General features: G+C 46.7%; 2 protein-coding genes across 2 annotated transcripts in view; both read left to right on the forward strand.

Annotated features, from left to right (window-relative positions):
• Nucleotides 1–15,401, forward strand: part of LOC148686068 (uncharacterized) — a 120,245-nt gene that overhangs the window by 43,534 nt on the left and 61,310 nt on the right. The window lies entirely within an intron of this gene.
• Nucleotides 1,114–15,401, forward strand: part of LOC132592049 (uncharacterized) — a 32,301-nt gene continuing 18,013 nt past the window's right edge. The window contains exons 1-2 of the mRNA XM_060274053.2: nt 1,114–1,205; nt 3,294–3,486. Coding sequence (XP_060130036.2) covers nt 3,453–3,486 — 34 coding nt within the window. The 5' untranslated portion in view covers nt 1,114–1,205; nt 3,294–3,452. The remainder of the gene's footprint in view (nt 1,206–3,293; nt 3,487–15,401) is intronic.

Consider the following 15,401-nt stretch of genomic DNA (forward strand, 5'->3'; position numbering starts at 1 on the left):
GAAATCAAGAAAATGAACCAAAAGAAAAGCAACAGCTGTGAGGGGGAAGGAGGTCTCTGAGCTGCTTTGTGCAAAATAAATAAAATGAAGTGTTAAAATGAAATATCAATCAATGAGTCAATCAAATAAAAGTAATACAGTGGTGCCTCGCTAGACGAATTCAATTTGTTCCACGGGTCTATTCTTATAACGAAAAATTTGTTTGGCGAATCCCATAGGAATGGATTGGATTTAAAATATATATATTGCTCATAGGAACACATTAATTGAATTTCAATGCATTCCTATGGGAAACCGCGATTCACCAGACGAATTTTTCGTAAAATGAATTCGTCTAGCGAGGCAACCTCCGCTAGAAAAATCCTTTCTTTAAGCGAAAATTTTGTCTTATGGGGCGTTTGTTAAGCGAAGCACCACTGTAAATAAATAGAAAAACAACAACCATCCGTTTGCAGCCTATTGAATTAGCAATTAAGCATTTCTGCAAAGGGAAAGGGCATACTTTTGTATATTAGCATAAAAAGCATGCATAAGAAAGTATTATTCATTTTTGATGAGAATAGGATTTATTTATTTTGAGCTTTGCTTGGTTCCTCCTTGGTAGCCAGTGCAATGGTTTCAGCAGTGCTAGAACTCAGGACCCGCTGCCTTGAGGGGCATCTAAGAGCAGTTTGGCAGGGGAAAGGTCTCCCTTCGGAGGCGGTGGACTCTCCTTCCTTGGAGGTTTCTAAGCAGAGATCGGGCGGCCATCTGCCATGGATGCTTGAGCTGAGATTCCTGCATTGCTGGGGGTGGGACTAGATGACCCTAGGATCCCCTCCTCTCTCTCCACTCCTGAATTCGAGGAGGAGGTTCCTTGCCTCCTGCAAAGCCCTTTTCCCTGCAAGATGTTCCTCTGGTTTCCGGACAACAGAGGGAGATGCTCAGAGTCCAACGAAGAAAAAGGATATCTGGGCATTGGTGTAGCCAGAGAATTCAGCCCCCCTAAATCCATAAAAAATAATAAAAATCCGAGATTCTGCCAAGGGAGAGAGGGCTGAACTGGATGGACTCGGCTTTGCACGGGAACTGAGCTGCCTTCCTAGAGAGGACAGGAAGCAGATCAAGTCCTCCAGAGCCAAGGCCCCTCCCTCCCCAGTCTTTCATGCTTTGGTGTTTCTCCTGCAACGGCTGCATCGCTGTCCCCTCCCTCCTGGGATGATCTGGTGAGTCTCCTCTCCCCCCCCCCCAGAGGGTGCAGTGTGCAGTGGGGGGGGGCGGTGGGGGTCCCAGGGCTGCAGCAGGGGAGGATGCGGGGGGGGGCTGATTTGCTCATGCGGGGGGGGACGGACAAACCCAAGTCAGGGAGCAGAGCGTCCTTCCAGGGAGGAGGGGGCCAGGTCTCCCAAACTCCCACGAAATCTCCCTCCTTCAAACAAAGGAGTCCCTGGGACTTTAACTCTGTGTGACGTCGCTCAGCGTCATTGTACAACAGAGGAAACACGTGCAAATGGTTTTCCAAAGCTGGACAAGGAGGTGGACTAGGCCCCCCCCTCAAAAAAAAAGGTGGGAGAGAAAGGCCAGGAATAAAGAGAGGGATCCCAGCCCATAGTCTGGCTGCTGCATTGCAAACCAGTTTCCCAGTCGTCTCCAAGGGCAGCTCCACACGGAGGCCACTGCAGCAATCCCCTCGCACCCAGAGCATGGCATCCCAGGACCAGATCCTCTCTGTCCCAAAGGGATTGTTGCTGGAAAACCAGGCAGAAATGGGCGCTGCTACTCACTGAGCCTCCAGGGACCTTGGCATCAATGGCTGTGTGTGTGCTAAGCTATTTAACATAATAATAATAATAATAATAATAATAATAATAATAATAATAAATTCCCTGCCTACATTTCAAGGGAGATGTATTTTGCCCCGGCCACGTGGCCCTCAGGGGGTTGGTGAGATACATACCTGGCCCTCAGAGCAAAGAAAAAGGGACCCCACCCCAGGAGTCTGTCTTGAGAGCGGCAGAGAGTTCAAGTGCAAGAAAAGGAGACAGAAGCAGGGGAGTGAGGATGGAGGTGGGGAGCAACTCCTTAGGACCCCCGGGTGAGGACCCCCACTAGAGCCAAGCATCCATTTTTCACAAGATACAAATGATTCCCTTTTCAGTCGGTTCCAACCATGCATTTGTTGGATTTTTTTGAATAGTCAAGTTACTTTAGAGCCGGTCGAATGTAAATACTGTCTGTTTAAGAGAAACAGGTGCCGGTGTTTCTGTTAATTGCTCACAGGCGTGGGCTCTGCTTCTTGTATATAAGGCTCTGACAGAAAGCCTTCTGTATCTCAGTTAGATCTTTCAGTTTGATTCATCTCTAAGTAGATCACTCTCTCAGTTGTTCTCAGTTTAAGAGATTCCAAGTTAGGAATTACTTCCTTAGGAAGTAATTCCTGACAGTAAGACATTAGGAAAAACCCAAAACTCAGCACATTGCTATTTCATCAAACTCCTGACAGTAAGAGCTGTTCGGCAGTGGAATTTGCTACCAAGGAGTGTGGTGGAGTCTCCTTCTTTGGAGCTCTTTAAGAAGAGGCTTGACAGGCATATGTCAAGAATGCTTTGATGGTGTTTCCTGCTTGGCAGGGGGTTGGACTGGAGGGCCCTTGTGGTCTCTTCCAACTCTACAATTCTATGATTCTCTGATTCAAGTTGAAACTTAGTAAGAGAGACTCTCAGTTTAAGAGATTCCTTAGTTGAATCTTAGTATGAGAGTTGCTTAGTTATAATGCTAGTTTGCTGTTAATTCTCGGGTAGTTTAATGGGAGTTTTGTGGAAGGTTTGGAAAGTGGGTAGATAAGATTGCTAAGAGAGAAAGCATTTATCTTTAGTTTAAAGTCTCTTTAGATTCAGTTTGTTTTTCAGTTAAAGAAACCCAACCGTTTATATTTTCATCTGCATACTTTTACAAGTGTGCAGCTAGTAAGGGGTTTCACATAAGGGAGATAATACCCTACGCCAGGCATCCCCAAACTGCGGCCCTCCAGATGTTTTTGCCTACAACTCCCATGATCCCTAGCTAACAGGATCAGTGGTCAGGGATGATGGGAATTGTAGTCCAAAACATCTGGAGGGCTGAAGTTTGGGGGTGCCTGCCCTACGCTCTTGGTGGTGTTTTCTTAGCCAGGTCGACTTCTGACTGCGTATACTCTGCGTGAAGCGTACTTTAAAGGGCCACTGAAAACTGGGATATATTATTTAGGTTAAGCAAGTTTCAGTACCCAGTTTTCTCCAACATTATTCTTATTATATATATTATTTTTCCAATAGCACTGACTGGAAGGCAGCAGAAACCAGGTTGATTAATCTCACAGAAATCCCGTCAGTTGCCTCCACAGTCCAGAGTGCTTTGAAGATCTCGTTGTTCGTTTCACAGTAGAGGAGTGGGCATTGCTGGATCCTGACCAGAGAGCTCTGCATAAGGACGTCATGGAGGAGAATCATGGGATTGTGGCCTCTCTTGGTAAGGCTCCCTGTGGGATCATCATACTGTATCTGCCTGGAGATTTTAAAAAAATACCTATACCCTGTTTCTCCGAAAAAAAGACGTAGCCATAAAATAAGCCATAGCAGGATTTTTAAGCATTCAAGGAATATAAGCCATACCCCGAAAATAAGACATAGTGATAGGCAGTTTAACCTTGTAGGTTAAACTGTACCATACTTAATAAAAAAAATAAGACATCCCCTGAAAATAAGCCATCGTGTTTTTTTTTGAGGAAAAATAAATATAAGTCTGTGTCTTATTTTTGGAGAAACACGGTATGTGACCAACCTATATTTTCACAGAGCTCAACCGTGGCCCCTATAACACCTGGGAACCTACCACCCCCACAATAAACAGTAAATTACAGTTTTTTCTTTGAACATTTTCATATAATTCCATATAATTTCCCTACAATAGAGAACAATCTGTGAATTTCAAATCTACCTTCCACAGTTCTTCCCAGTCCTCGAATTGTATATTATGTCCTATATCTTGCGACCATTTGATCATGACTGATTTGACTTCCTCATCTTTCGTTTCCCATTCTAGCAGAATGCTATATGCTTTCTTCAATAGCTTCACGTCTTCTATAACCTCCTTTTGGAATCTCCAGATCGTATAGCTAAACCCTTTTTTATTATCCTCCTTATCCATCTCATTTAATTGTCTATAATGTAACCAACTCTAAAAAAGTTCTTTAATTTCGTCATTCTCTTTTAATTTCCATTTTTCTTCTTGATCTCTCAATAGATCTCTATATGTAGGCTGCTTTCCCTTTTTACCAAACAGTTTGAGTAACGAAGCTTCAATTGGTGATAGCCACCAAGGTGTTCTTTGTTCTATTAGATCAGGCACCCCCAACCTGCGGCCCTCCAGATGTTTTGGCCTACAACTCCCATGATCCCTAGCTAACAGGACCAGTGGTTGGGGAAGATGGGAATTATAGACCAAAACATCTGGAGGGCCGAAGTTTTGGGGTGCCTGTATTAGATCTTTGTACCTCTCCCACACTCTCATTAGTGATTTCCTGATTATATGATTGTAGAATCCTTTAGGTACTTTCCCTTTCCCATACCATAAGTATGCATGCTATCCATATCTGTTATTGTGACCTTCCAAATATAATGTTTCCTCCTTTCCCAGTTTTTTGTTGTTGTTGTTTAGTCGTTTCCGACTCTTCGTGATCCCATGGACCAGAGCACGCCAGGCACTCCTGTCTTCCACTGCCTCCCGCAGTTTGGTCAAACTCATGTTCGTAGCTTCAGGAACACTGTCCAGTTTTATTTTATTTTATACGGCTTTATTTCTCACTCTTATCTCGCAGTTCCTTTTTACAAACATGGATAGATTAAGTTCGTAGGATTTATTTCAGTCCCGCAAGTGTCCTTAAACTTCTACAGTTTTTCTCCATATAGTCAACTAGCTGGCCCTGCCACGCGTTGCAGTGGCTGATCCCTGTGAGTGTCCCCAGGCTGACCCGCTCCATGAGTTATTCTGTTCCTTCCCCCCTCCCTTTGGTTTATCCCTGTGAACCCCCCAATTCCCTGTTAGACCTGTGGAGAGGTATAAAGAAGGTATAAATTAAGGGGAGGGAAACATAATAAAATTGGGAGAAATTGTATGTAGGGGCATGGATCTCGGGGGGGCTGTTAGATGTGTGGAGAGGTATAAATTTAGGGGAAGGGGGGAAGTGGTAAACATAAATAAATTGGGGGAAATCGTATGTATTTGTGTAATTGAAGTAGGGGCTGGGTCCTGGGGTTTGGTGGATATTGGTAGAGGTAGAAAGAAGGTGGAAATAAAGGGGAATGTTATAGAAATTGGGGGGGTGTAGGGGTCTGGTGGTGGATGTTCCTTGGTGTGGGTGAGAGCTGGGGGAGGGGACTTTTTAGGGGTGGTGGGTGTTCAATGGTGTGTGGGAGATGGGGGTGGAGTGTGTAGGGGGTTGTGTGGGGAGATATTCGCGGAGTATGCGGAGAGCGGCCTGCTGGTTGTTCCGGAGGGTGGGGATCGGGGGCCTGCTGGTTGTTCCCTGACGGTGGTGAGTTGGGGAGTGGGAGGGGGCGATAGATGGGGGGTAGATTGTGTAGAGGGTTTATCCCCGGGGGGGGGTCGAGGTCTGATGGTGTTTTCATGTCGGTGGCCTGGTGGTTCTTCCCTGTTGGGATCAAGATGGGGGGGGAGTGTGTAGAGGCCTGGTGGTGGTGGTGAGATATCCGCGGGGAGCGCGGATCGCGGTCTGGTGGTTGTTTGAAGGCGTTGGCGAGCTGGGGTGTGGGCAGATGGAGGGGATTGATGGGGATCGAGGGCTGGTGTTTTTTCTGGAGGTCGCAGATTGTGACTTGTCGGTTGTTCCCTGCCGGTGGCGACCTGGGGGGCAGGCGGATGGGGGGCAGGCGGATTGTGTAGGGGTCTGAACCGCGGAGGGCGGGGATAATGGATCGTGTGACATATGAGCGGATCGGGTAGGATGGTGAAGGCCGAGACCTATGGGAGAGATCTATTGGGCGTGGGGGGATCTCTGGGGTAGGTACCTCCATGGTGGGAGGGGGTCCTTGGGGAGCGGGCTACTGTTGGGGTGGCCTGGTCCCTGGTAGAGGTCTGGTCTCCGGGGTGGACTGTTTCCCGGGGTGGTGGGGTGGGTGGAGAGTGGCCGTTATTTTGCCAGTATGTTGGATGTTGTTTGGTAGGGTGGATGGGGAGTGGGCGGGAGTTTGGGTGTGTGTTGGATTTTGTTTGGTGGGGTGGATGGGGAGTGGGCGGGAGTTTGGGTGTGTGTTGGATTTTGTTTGGTGGGGTGGATGGGGAGTGGGTGGGAGTTTGCCAGTATGTTGGTTGTTGTTGGTTGGATGTCCACTGGAGGGGGCAATTTTTTGGTCTACAAATCCAGGTTTCTACCTGTCCTAGGTGTGTGTATGGACAATATAAGTGGATAGAAACACTCTCAAATGCGCTCCCGAGGTTGTGGGCAAATTTGAGGATGATCGGGTAAGCGGTTGTGGAGAAAGGTTTGATGGAACCAACATGCACCCTCTACATTTATATATATACTAGCTGACCCGGCCACACGTTGCTGTGGTTCTTTCCTGTGATCCCCACCCCCACCCTGTCACGATCCATGACGTATCCTGCCCCTCCTCCCTCCACCCCGGCTCATCCCTGTGTTTCGGTAGGATACCCTTCCCTCTGTTGTCCCTGGGGAGTGTTGGCCCCTCCCCCTGTATCTCCATACCTTGGCCCCCACCCTTCAAAAAGGAACTGTTAGGTTCTGGGTTCTATTTCCCAGCATGCACTTTTGTCTGAACCCTCTGTTGTTCCTGGGGAGTGTTGGCCCCTACCCCTGGTATCTTCCTACATTGGCCCCCATCCTTGGAGAAGGAGCTGTCAGTTTCTGGGTTCCATTTCCCAGTATTTACTTTTGTCTGAGCCCTCTGTTGTCCCCTCCCCCCTGTATCTCCATACATTGGCCCCTGTGCACGCATCGTGAACATTTCTATATATTTAGATTAAGGATCGGGGGTGATGATGTGCTCTGGGACCCAGAGAACTACTTAAAGAATCCCAACCCGGGAGGGGGGGTCAAATAGCGAAGCCCCGTAGCAACAGACAGGCCCAGACAAAAGGAGGGGGGTCATATGGGCCACTTGGCACGGGCCTCCAAATCTAAAGGCGGCCTCGGTCAGCATATTCACAATCAGTAAAATGAGAAAAGTAACCAAAAGGTTAAAAAAAGGGCCACATTATCTACCTGGCCCGGGCAAGGGGAAGGTAGGGGATTGTAAATGGGGTGAGGGGTGTGCACTGCAAATATCTGAGGACTTAAACTGGGGAGATAAAGTGAATGGTTTTTTTAAAAAAGACACAGAGGCTTACAATCAGTTGTGTCTCCTAAAATAAGACATACCCATAAAATAAGCCATAGCAGGATGTCTAAGCGTTTCTGAAATATAAGCCATACCCCAAAAATAAGACATAGTTATAGGCGCAGTTCTGGAGGGCCCCAAGGAAGAGGCAAGGCTGGACGCGTAATAAAAAATAAGACATCCCCTGAAAATAAGCCAATGTGGGCGTTTTTTAAAGGAATAAGACGGTGTCTTATTTTTGGAGAAACACGGTAAAGCCTAAGTTAAAAGGGGCATGACTGCCCTTACTTAAAATGGCCGCCGGAGCCTCGCATGTGACACAACGCCCACTAAATTATAAAGTGAAAACCCCTTGCTGTGCCCCCAAGTGCGTGTTAGGAGAAATGATGAACGACTGCCTAATGCTGCCAGGCGTTTATTAATGCAGCCGCCGGGAGAGGCTTTGGGCTTGGGGTGGAATAGCTGTTTTGGTGGTTGTAAGGCCTCCTGTTTTACAGGATCTCGTGGCAGAGGTGGGGTTTGTGGGTGTGGTGTGTTGTTGTGCCTAATCCTTGTGACTGGCCCCATGTGTCCCGATCCATGATCTATTCAGTTCCCCCCCCACTCCATGACCAGCGTATCTCAGGACGTTTTTAAGGATGGTAATTATTTTTGTCTTGTGGATTTTGGGGGGGGGGTAGTGGTGCTAAATTGTAAAGTAAAAACCGCTTGCTGTGCCCCCAAGTGCGTTGATGTGGGTTATCTACCCCCCCACCCTACGTCAGCCCATGACCTATTTGGGCTCCTCCTCCCCCCACCTCCCACCCAGGGCTCCATTTGGGATAGTATTTAATGGGCTGTAGACCTGAGGCCTAGTATGTAAAATGGAGCCAAGGCCTCCTGTTTTACAGGATCTTGTGGCAGAGGCGGGGTTTGTGGGTGTGGTGTGTTGTTGTGGCTTATCCCTGTGTCTGGCCCCATGTGTCCCGATCCATGATCTATTCAGTTTGTCTCCCCCCCCATGACCAGTAAATCAAAGGCTGTGCTGTGGCCTGTGCCACCCCCCCCCCAGGCAGGCCCCGACCTCCACTTGGCAATGTTGGTTTTTTGGTGGGGGTTTTTTGGTGGGGGGTTAGTGGTGCTAAATGGTAAAGTAAAAACCCCTTCCCATGCCCCCAAGTGCGTTGTTGTGGGTTCCCCCCCCCCCGGGCCTGTCAGGGGCCTACATTAAACAAAGGCGTAATGGCTGCCTTGGGGGATTTTCAGGTGCTTGGTTGATGATGATGTCATTTCATTTGTGGGTGTGGCTTAGAATTCACAGGAAGGGAGGGGTTGGAGGAGGGTACTACGCCACTTGAGGGCACTGTTTGACTTGGTGGAAAAGCAGGTCTGTACCTGGGCAGGTGTGCGATTTGAGGGATTTTTGCCCCCAACAACGCTCTAGGAGTGGCCTGGATTGTTGTCTCAAAATTTCAGGACGATCGGTCAAGCGGTTACGGAGAAAAGTGGCAAACGCCATTTCACGATTTTTAGATTTTTATATATATAGATACATGAATTTACTCCATTCCCTCTGGAACTTTGTCTCTCCCTGGTTTCGGATCCCGCAGGTCAACTTTGCCAATTCAACATAGTCCATCATTTTCGTCTGCCTCTCCTCAATCGTCAGTATTTCCTGTAATTTCCATTTTGGGGCTAATAGAGTCCTTGACGCAGTTGTAGCATACATAAATAATCTCTGATCTCCCTTTATTTCCTCTCCCATTAGTCCCAATAAAAAAGCTTCGGGTTTGTTGGGAAAGGTGTACTTAAACCTCTTTTTCAACTCATTATGTATCATTTCCCAAAAGCCTTTTACTTTCTCGTATGACCACCACATGTGATAAAATTCACCATCTTTATCCTTACATTTCCAGCAAGTTTTGCTACTCATCCTATACATCTTAGCTAATTTTACTGGCCATCTATACATCATTTTCATTACATTTTCTTTCAGAGCGGTACATTCAACGTTTCATTCCATAATTTCAACCACGTGTCATATTCAATATTGTACCCAAAATCTCTTGCCCATCTTATCATCACATCTTTTGTCATTTCATCTTTTGTAAACCATTATAACAAGAAATTTTCGATAACAATTTCACTCTGCCTTCCAACAATTCTATTTGAAATTTGGACCTTTTATCTTCAAGACCAACTTTCTTACTTTTGAAAATACATCATTTACTTGGTGGCAATGCAACCATCCAGTCAAGACCTCCTTTATTTCTTCATACGGTTTTAATTTCCAACCTCTATCTGTTTTTGTCAAAATCTCCTCATATGTGCTCCTCCTCCCTTCCATATTTATCTTCTTAACTGTTAAGACCTCGACAGGTGATATGCACCATGGGGTCTTCCTTTCTAACAACACTTTATTTCTTTCCCAAACCTTGTACAACGATCTTCTCATCACATGATTTGTAAAACCTTTGTGCGCTTTTGTCTTTTCATACCAGAGGTAAGCATGACAGCCAAATCTGTTGTCACATCCTTCTAAATCTAACAAATCTGTTTTCCAGTGTTATCCATTCTCTTAACCAGCATAGACAGGACGCCTCATAGTGTATTTTCAGATCTGGCACGGTGAATCCACCTCTTTCTTTCTTATCTATCAATAACTTGAATTTCATTCGTGGTTTCTTCCCCTGCCAGATGAATCTAGATAGAATTTTCTGCCATTCTTTGAATTGTCCTGTCCCTTTGATTATAGGAATTGTTTGAAATAGGAATAACATCTTAGGCAACACATTCATCTTAATTGCGGCAATTCTTCCATAAAACGACAACTTCAGTCTATTCCATACTTCTAGATCCTTCTTTACCTGCTCAGCAGCTTCCTTTAAACACTCCCTTCCCTCTTTCTTAAAAAAAAAAAAAAAGCACGATCTGCTTTTCTCCCCTGGACAATTCAGCTCCAGGGACCACACATTTGCTCCAAAAGACGCACAGACATTTCCCCTTACTTTTAAGGAGGAAAAAAAATGAGTCTTATGGACTTCTCTTCAGCAATTCCTGTCATTTTCAAAAAGATGGCAGTGAATGGAAAGCAGTCCTACTTTTTAAATTGTAATGCAATATGTTATAGTCCAGTTCTTTAGCTTTGTAATCCAGTATATTATAATCCAAATCTTCCAATTTTAAACTTTAAGAGCTATACTTCCCAAGATACCAAAAGATGTTGAATAATTATTTGTTGGCAGGTAGTGTTGTAATAAATATTTGTTGGATGTCAAACTCAGCCAAGAGCATAAGGTCGAACAGATTCCTCACTGGCCTTGCAGACAATTTCATTGTCCAGACAGTGGGAGAAGCAACAAGAGGATCAGCCATTTTAGATCTGGTCCTAACCAATAGTGATGACCTGGTTAGTGGGGTAGAAGTGGCAGGATCATTAGGTGGCAGTGACCATGCTCTTCTGGAGTTTATTATAGAGCGGAAAGGAGCAACCAAGCATACTAAGACTCAAATTCTAGACTTTAAGAAAGCCGACTTCAGAAAACTTAGGGAAACGCTGGGTGAAATCCCATGGACAGTAATACTAAAAGGGAAAGGAGTTCATGATGGTTGGGAGTTTGTTAAAAAGGAGATATTAAAAGCACAACTTCAGGCAATACCAATGAGACGGAAACATGGAAGGTGCCTAAAGAAGCCAGGGTGGCTATCTAAAGAACTTTTAACTGAGTTAAGATTTAAAAGGGATATGTACCAAAAATTGGAAAAGGGGGAAATCACCAGAGAGGAATTCAAACAAATAGCCAGCACGTGTAGAGACAAAGTCAGAAAAGCTAAAGCACAGAATGAACTCAGGCTCGCCAGAGAGGTTAAAAGCAACAAAAAGGGCTTTTATGGGTATGTCCATAGCAAAAGGAAGAACAAGGAAACAGTGGGGTCACTTAGAGGAGAAGATGGTGAAATGCGAACAGGGAACAGAGAAAGGGCAGAACTCCTCTATACCTTCTTTGCCTCAGTTTTCTCCAAAAAAGAAAAACAATGCCCTTCAGAATACAGTCAGGAACAGCGACATTCCAGGCCTTCATAAACCACATATTGGCAGACCTGGTGGACAGGTTCGTAGTCGTTTATTTAGACGATATTTTGGTGTATTCAGAGGACTTGTCACAGCATGTGCAACATGTACGTACTGTGCTGCAAAGACTAAGGGAACACCGCTTGTATGCCAAGTTAGAAAAGTGCCAGTTTCATGTTTCTTCGGTAGACTTTCTGGGGTATCGTCTGACCCCAGAAGGACTAAAAATGGACCCTGCCAAGGTGCAGAGTGTACGTTCCTGGCAGGCCCCGCGGACAAAGAAGGACCTACAACGGTTCTTAGGGTTCGTGAATTATTACAGAAAGTTCCTGCCCGAGTACTCCAGGCTCACTGCTCCCCTCACTGATTGCTTGAGAGGTAAGAAACTGTTTCATTGGACTGCAGAGGCGCAGCAAGCCTTTGTACATCTCAAGGCCTTGTTCTCAGCCGAGGCGTGCCTAGCCCATGCAGACCCCCAACGGCCTTTCATAGTGGAGACCGACGCCTCTGACAGAGCCGTTGGAGCAGTGTTACTGCAAGCCGACAAAGAAGGGCTCTTGCGACCTTGCGCCTTCCATTCCCGGAAGCTGAATGATTCAGAAAGAAACTACACGATCTGGGATAAAGAGCTGTTGGCCATCAAAGACGCCTTCACAGCCTGGAGACATTTTCTAGAGGGTGCTCAGCACTTGGTAGAAGTCCGTACTGACCATCGCAACCTAGAATATTGGCAGACAGCCGTCACCTCAATCAGAGGCAGATCCGGAGGTCTCAGTTCTTCTCCAGGTTCCGTTTTAAGGTAGTATATGTGCCGAGCAAACTGAACAAAGGAGCTGATGCTCTATCCCGGAAACCAGAATACGAGGATGCTCGTCAAGACCAGGTATTGAGACACATTCTTCAACCTCACCAGTTGCAGTTGGCCTCAGGATCGGCTGTGGCCATCCCTGAATTCCAACGTCACACAGCAGCAGACCCGTTCGCCAGGGACAAACTAGCAGCACTACGGGAAGATGCATCCGGAGTAGAACCATTTTCAGAGAAAAATGGTTTGCTCTATTGCGGGGACGCTCTGTATGTGCCGGACGGGGAACTGCGGGCCAGGGTGCTACGCCAGTGTCATGACTGTCCGACAGCTGGTCACTTCGGAAGGTACAAGACGCTGTATCATGTAACACGTCAGTTTTGGTGGCCACAGGTGCGGAAGGACATCTGGGAGTACGTTAAGGCCTGTGAGGTTTGCCAGCGCGCCAAGCGACCCTGAGAAGTGCCGGCAGTGCTGCTACAACCACTACCTACTCCTGAGGGGCCTGGGGAGACGATAGCCATGGATTTCATTACTGACCTCCCGGCCTCACAACAACAGACAGTGATCTGGGTAGTCGTAGATCTTTTCACCAAAATGGCCCACTTTGTACCCTGTAATGCGCTGCCAACCGCCCAAGAAACAGCCCGGTTATTCGTTGACCACATTTTCCGGCTGCACGGACTGCCCCATCAAATCGTGTTGGATAGAGGAACCCAGTTCACTTCCCAGTTCTGGAGGAAAGTCATGCAGTTGCTAAAGGTGGAGGTATGCTTGACCTCCGTGCGGCACCCTGAGAGCAATGGTGAGGCGGAAAGGACTAATGCCACATTGCAACCATACCTGCGCTGCTATATTAACTTTCGGCAGGACGATTGGGTAGATCTACTCCCCTTGGCGGAATTTGCGTATAATAACGCCTTGCATGCCTCCTCGCAGCAGTCCCCATTCTTTGCGAACTATGGGTACCACCCTCGTGCCTTCCCGTCTCCAGACACACTACTGCCACTACCAGCCGCGGATGAATTTGTGGAAGAGTTATCAGCCATACAAGGGCTGCTACGCGACCAGCTAGAATGGGCCAAAGAGAACTATAAAAGAACGGCGGATGCACACCGCCAACCTGGTGCAGACCTCAAGGTGGGGGACAAGGTATGGCTATCGACATGGGACTTGCCACAGAAAGGTCGCTGCAAGAAGCTAGCTCCACAGAGAGTGGGACCCTTCGAGATAGTGCAACAGATTAACCCTGTGGCCTTCCGACTCCGTCTACCGGCCACGATGCGGATTCATCCAGTGTTCCACCGGGCGCTGTTATCACCAGCTGTCCCGGCGCACCGCTATCAACCCGTCCAAGAGGCACCACCGCCTATCATGATGGATGGAGAAGCAGAGTACGAAGTAGAACAGATCCTAGACTCCCGGTGGCGACGACGGAAACTGCAGTATCTTATTGCCTGGAAGGGGTATGGGCCAGAGGCAAACTCCTGGGAAGATGCAGAGCTTGTCCACGCCCCAGTACTACAGAAAACCTTCCATGTGCAGCACCCAACCCGGCCCAGACCACTGGATTGGGAAGAGGGGAGCAGCTCTGGAGAGGGGGGTGATGTCAGGGTTGAGACAGATGAGGGGGAAGAGTGGTGGCACAGCCCCCCTGACGAAGTGGCACCCACAGAGGAATGTGAGGAATTCATGCCGGGGGAAGACTGGTGGAGGCACTCCTCAGAGGAAGAGGAAGAGGGAGAAGTTGAGTCAGAAGCAGGCCCCAGTCAGGGAGGGGGCCAGCCAGCCCCCTCACCCCCCCCATTCACAGCTCTACAACGCCGGGCAAATAAACGAAAGAGGGAATTAGAAACAGCTGCAGCCCGTAGAATGCGTGGGAGTGAGTCAGATACTTAAGAGAAGGCAAGATAAGAGTCAATCAGTGTCTGCAACTGCTGCATTTGACGGCATAAGTTGAAACACTCATAGTGTGTGTATTCCTGTATTCTGACTCCTGACTAACCCTGTTCCCGGCTTCCTGATTTCGGCATTTTGACTCCTGGCTCCCCTGACCTCGGCTTTCTGACTGAACAGACTGTGTACTTCTGCTTTATCTGAACCTGACTGCTGGCTTTGACCTGGACTGTGTACTTGTACTTCGGCTTTATCTGACCCTGACTGCTGGCTTGGACCTGGATTGCGTACCTCGGCTGCATCTGGTCCTGACTGCTGCTCTTCAGCGCACTGACTTGTCGGCGTCCTAACACTCCCCAATTTTCTAACTGTTACACGATACCATCCATCTAAGTTTCCACTTTCCAGTCCTTTCACAATTTTTCTTCCCCTTAGGGCTGCCAGCTGAAGGACAATAGCGCCTCTTGTGTGAACATATAATTAAGATCTCATCTGTTTTATTTTAATTGTGTTATGCTGAATCCCGAGACAGCACATTTTATTGCTATATATAGCATTTTTCTTTTTTCTTTATTTTTTACTAGGATATGTAATATGAATCCTTTGTTGCAATGGCCTGTAGGCCACGCAAATAAATAAAGTTTTACTTACTTACTTACTTACTTACTTAGATTCTGACCCCAGTATGGATCCTGCTCTCCCTCTCTCACTGGGAGGGCATTATTCCATACTGTTTCTTCTTTAAAAACCCTTTGAATCAAGCATGGGTCTTGTCCCCCCCCCCTCACTGGGAGAACAATGTTCCATGCCCCTTCCTCTTCTTCTTTAGATTCAATTGCATTGTCCAGGACTGGTGAATGTTAATCTTTCTTCTCTACACTCTCTGATGAAATTAATCCTTTTTCAATTTCCAAACACTTATGGTTTATTTTTCCAATCTGTATTGTATTCTGATGTACTTCGCTTCTTAGTTCCCATAACAATTTCAGGAATTCCTCTTGAAAATCAGAGAAGTCAGATGTTATTGTGTCTACTGGCATCTTGCTCATCTCAAATTTCATGGGAACAGCACAGGTTACAAAACAGGAAATGGCGCAGTTCGTATTTCCAAACTTCAAAGACAGAAATTATATACAAACTGGTTGCAAACTAGGATTTTCAGTTCTTCTTCATACCATAAAACTTTTATGTCCATTTACAAAAAGAGCATTTATCAAACTTGTTATTCACAGCCTTATATTTTGCGCTCTCTTCAATACTGACAGTACCCGACCTC

The sequence above is a fragment of the Zootoca vivipara genome, chromosome 4 (assembly GCF_965207765.1).
Source record: "Zootoca vivipara chromosome 4, rZooViv2.hap1.1, whole genome shotgun sequence".
Taxonomy (NCBI): Eukaryota; Metazoa; Chordata; class Lepidosauria; order Squamata; family Lacertidae; genus Zootoca; species Zootoca vivipara.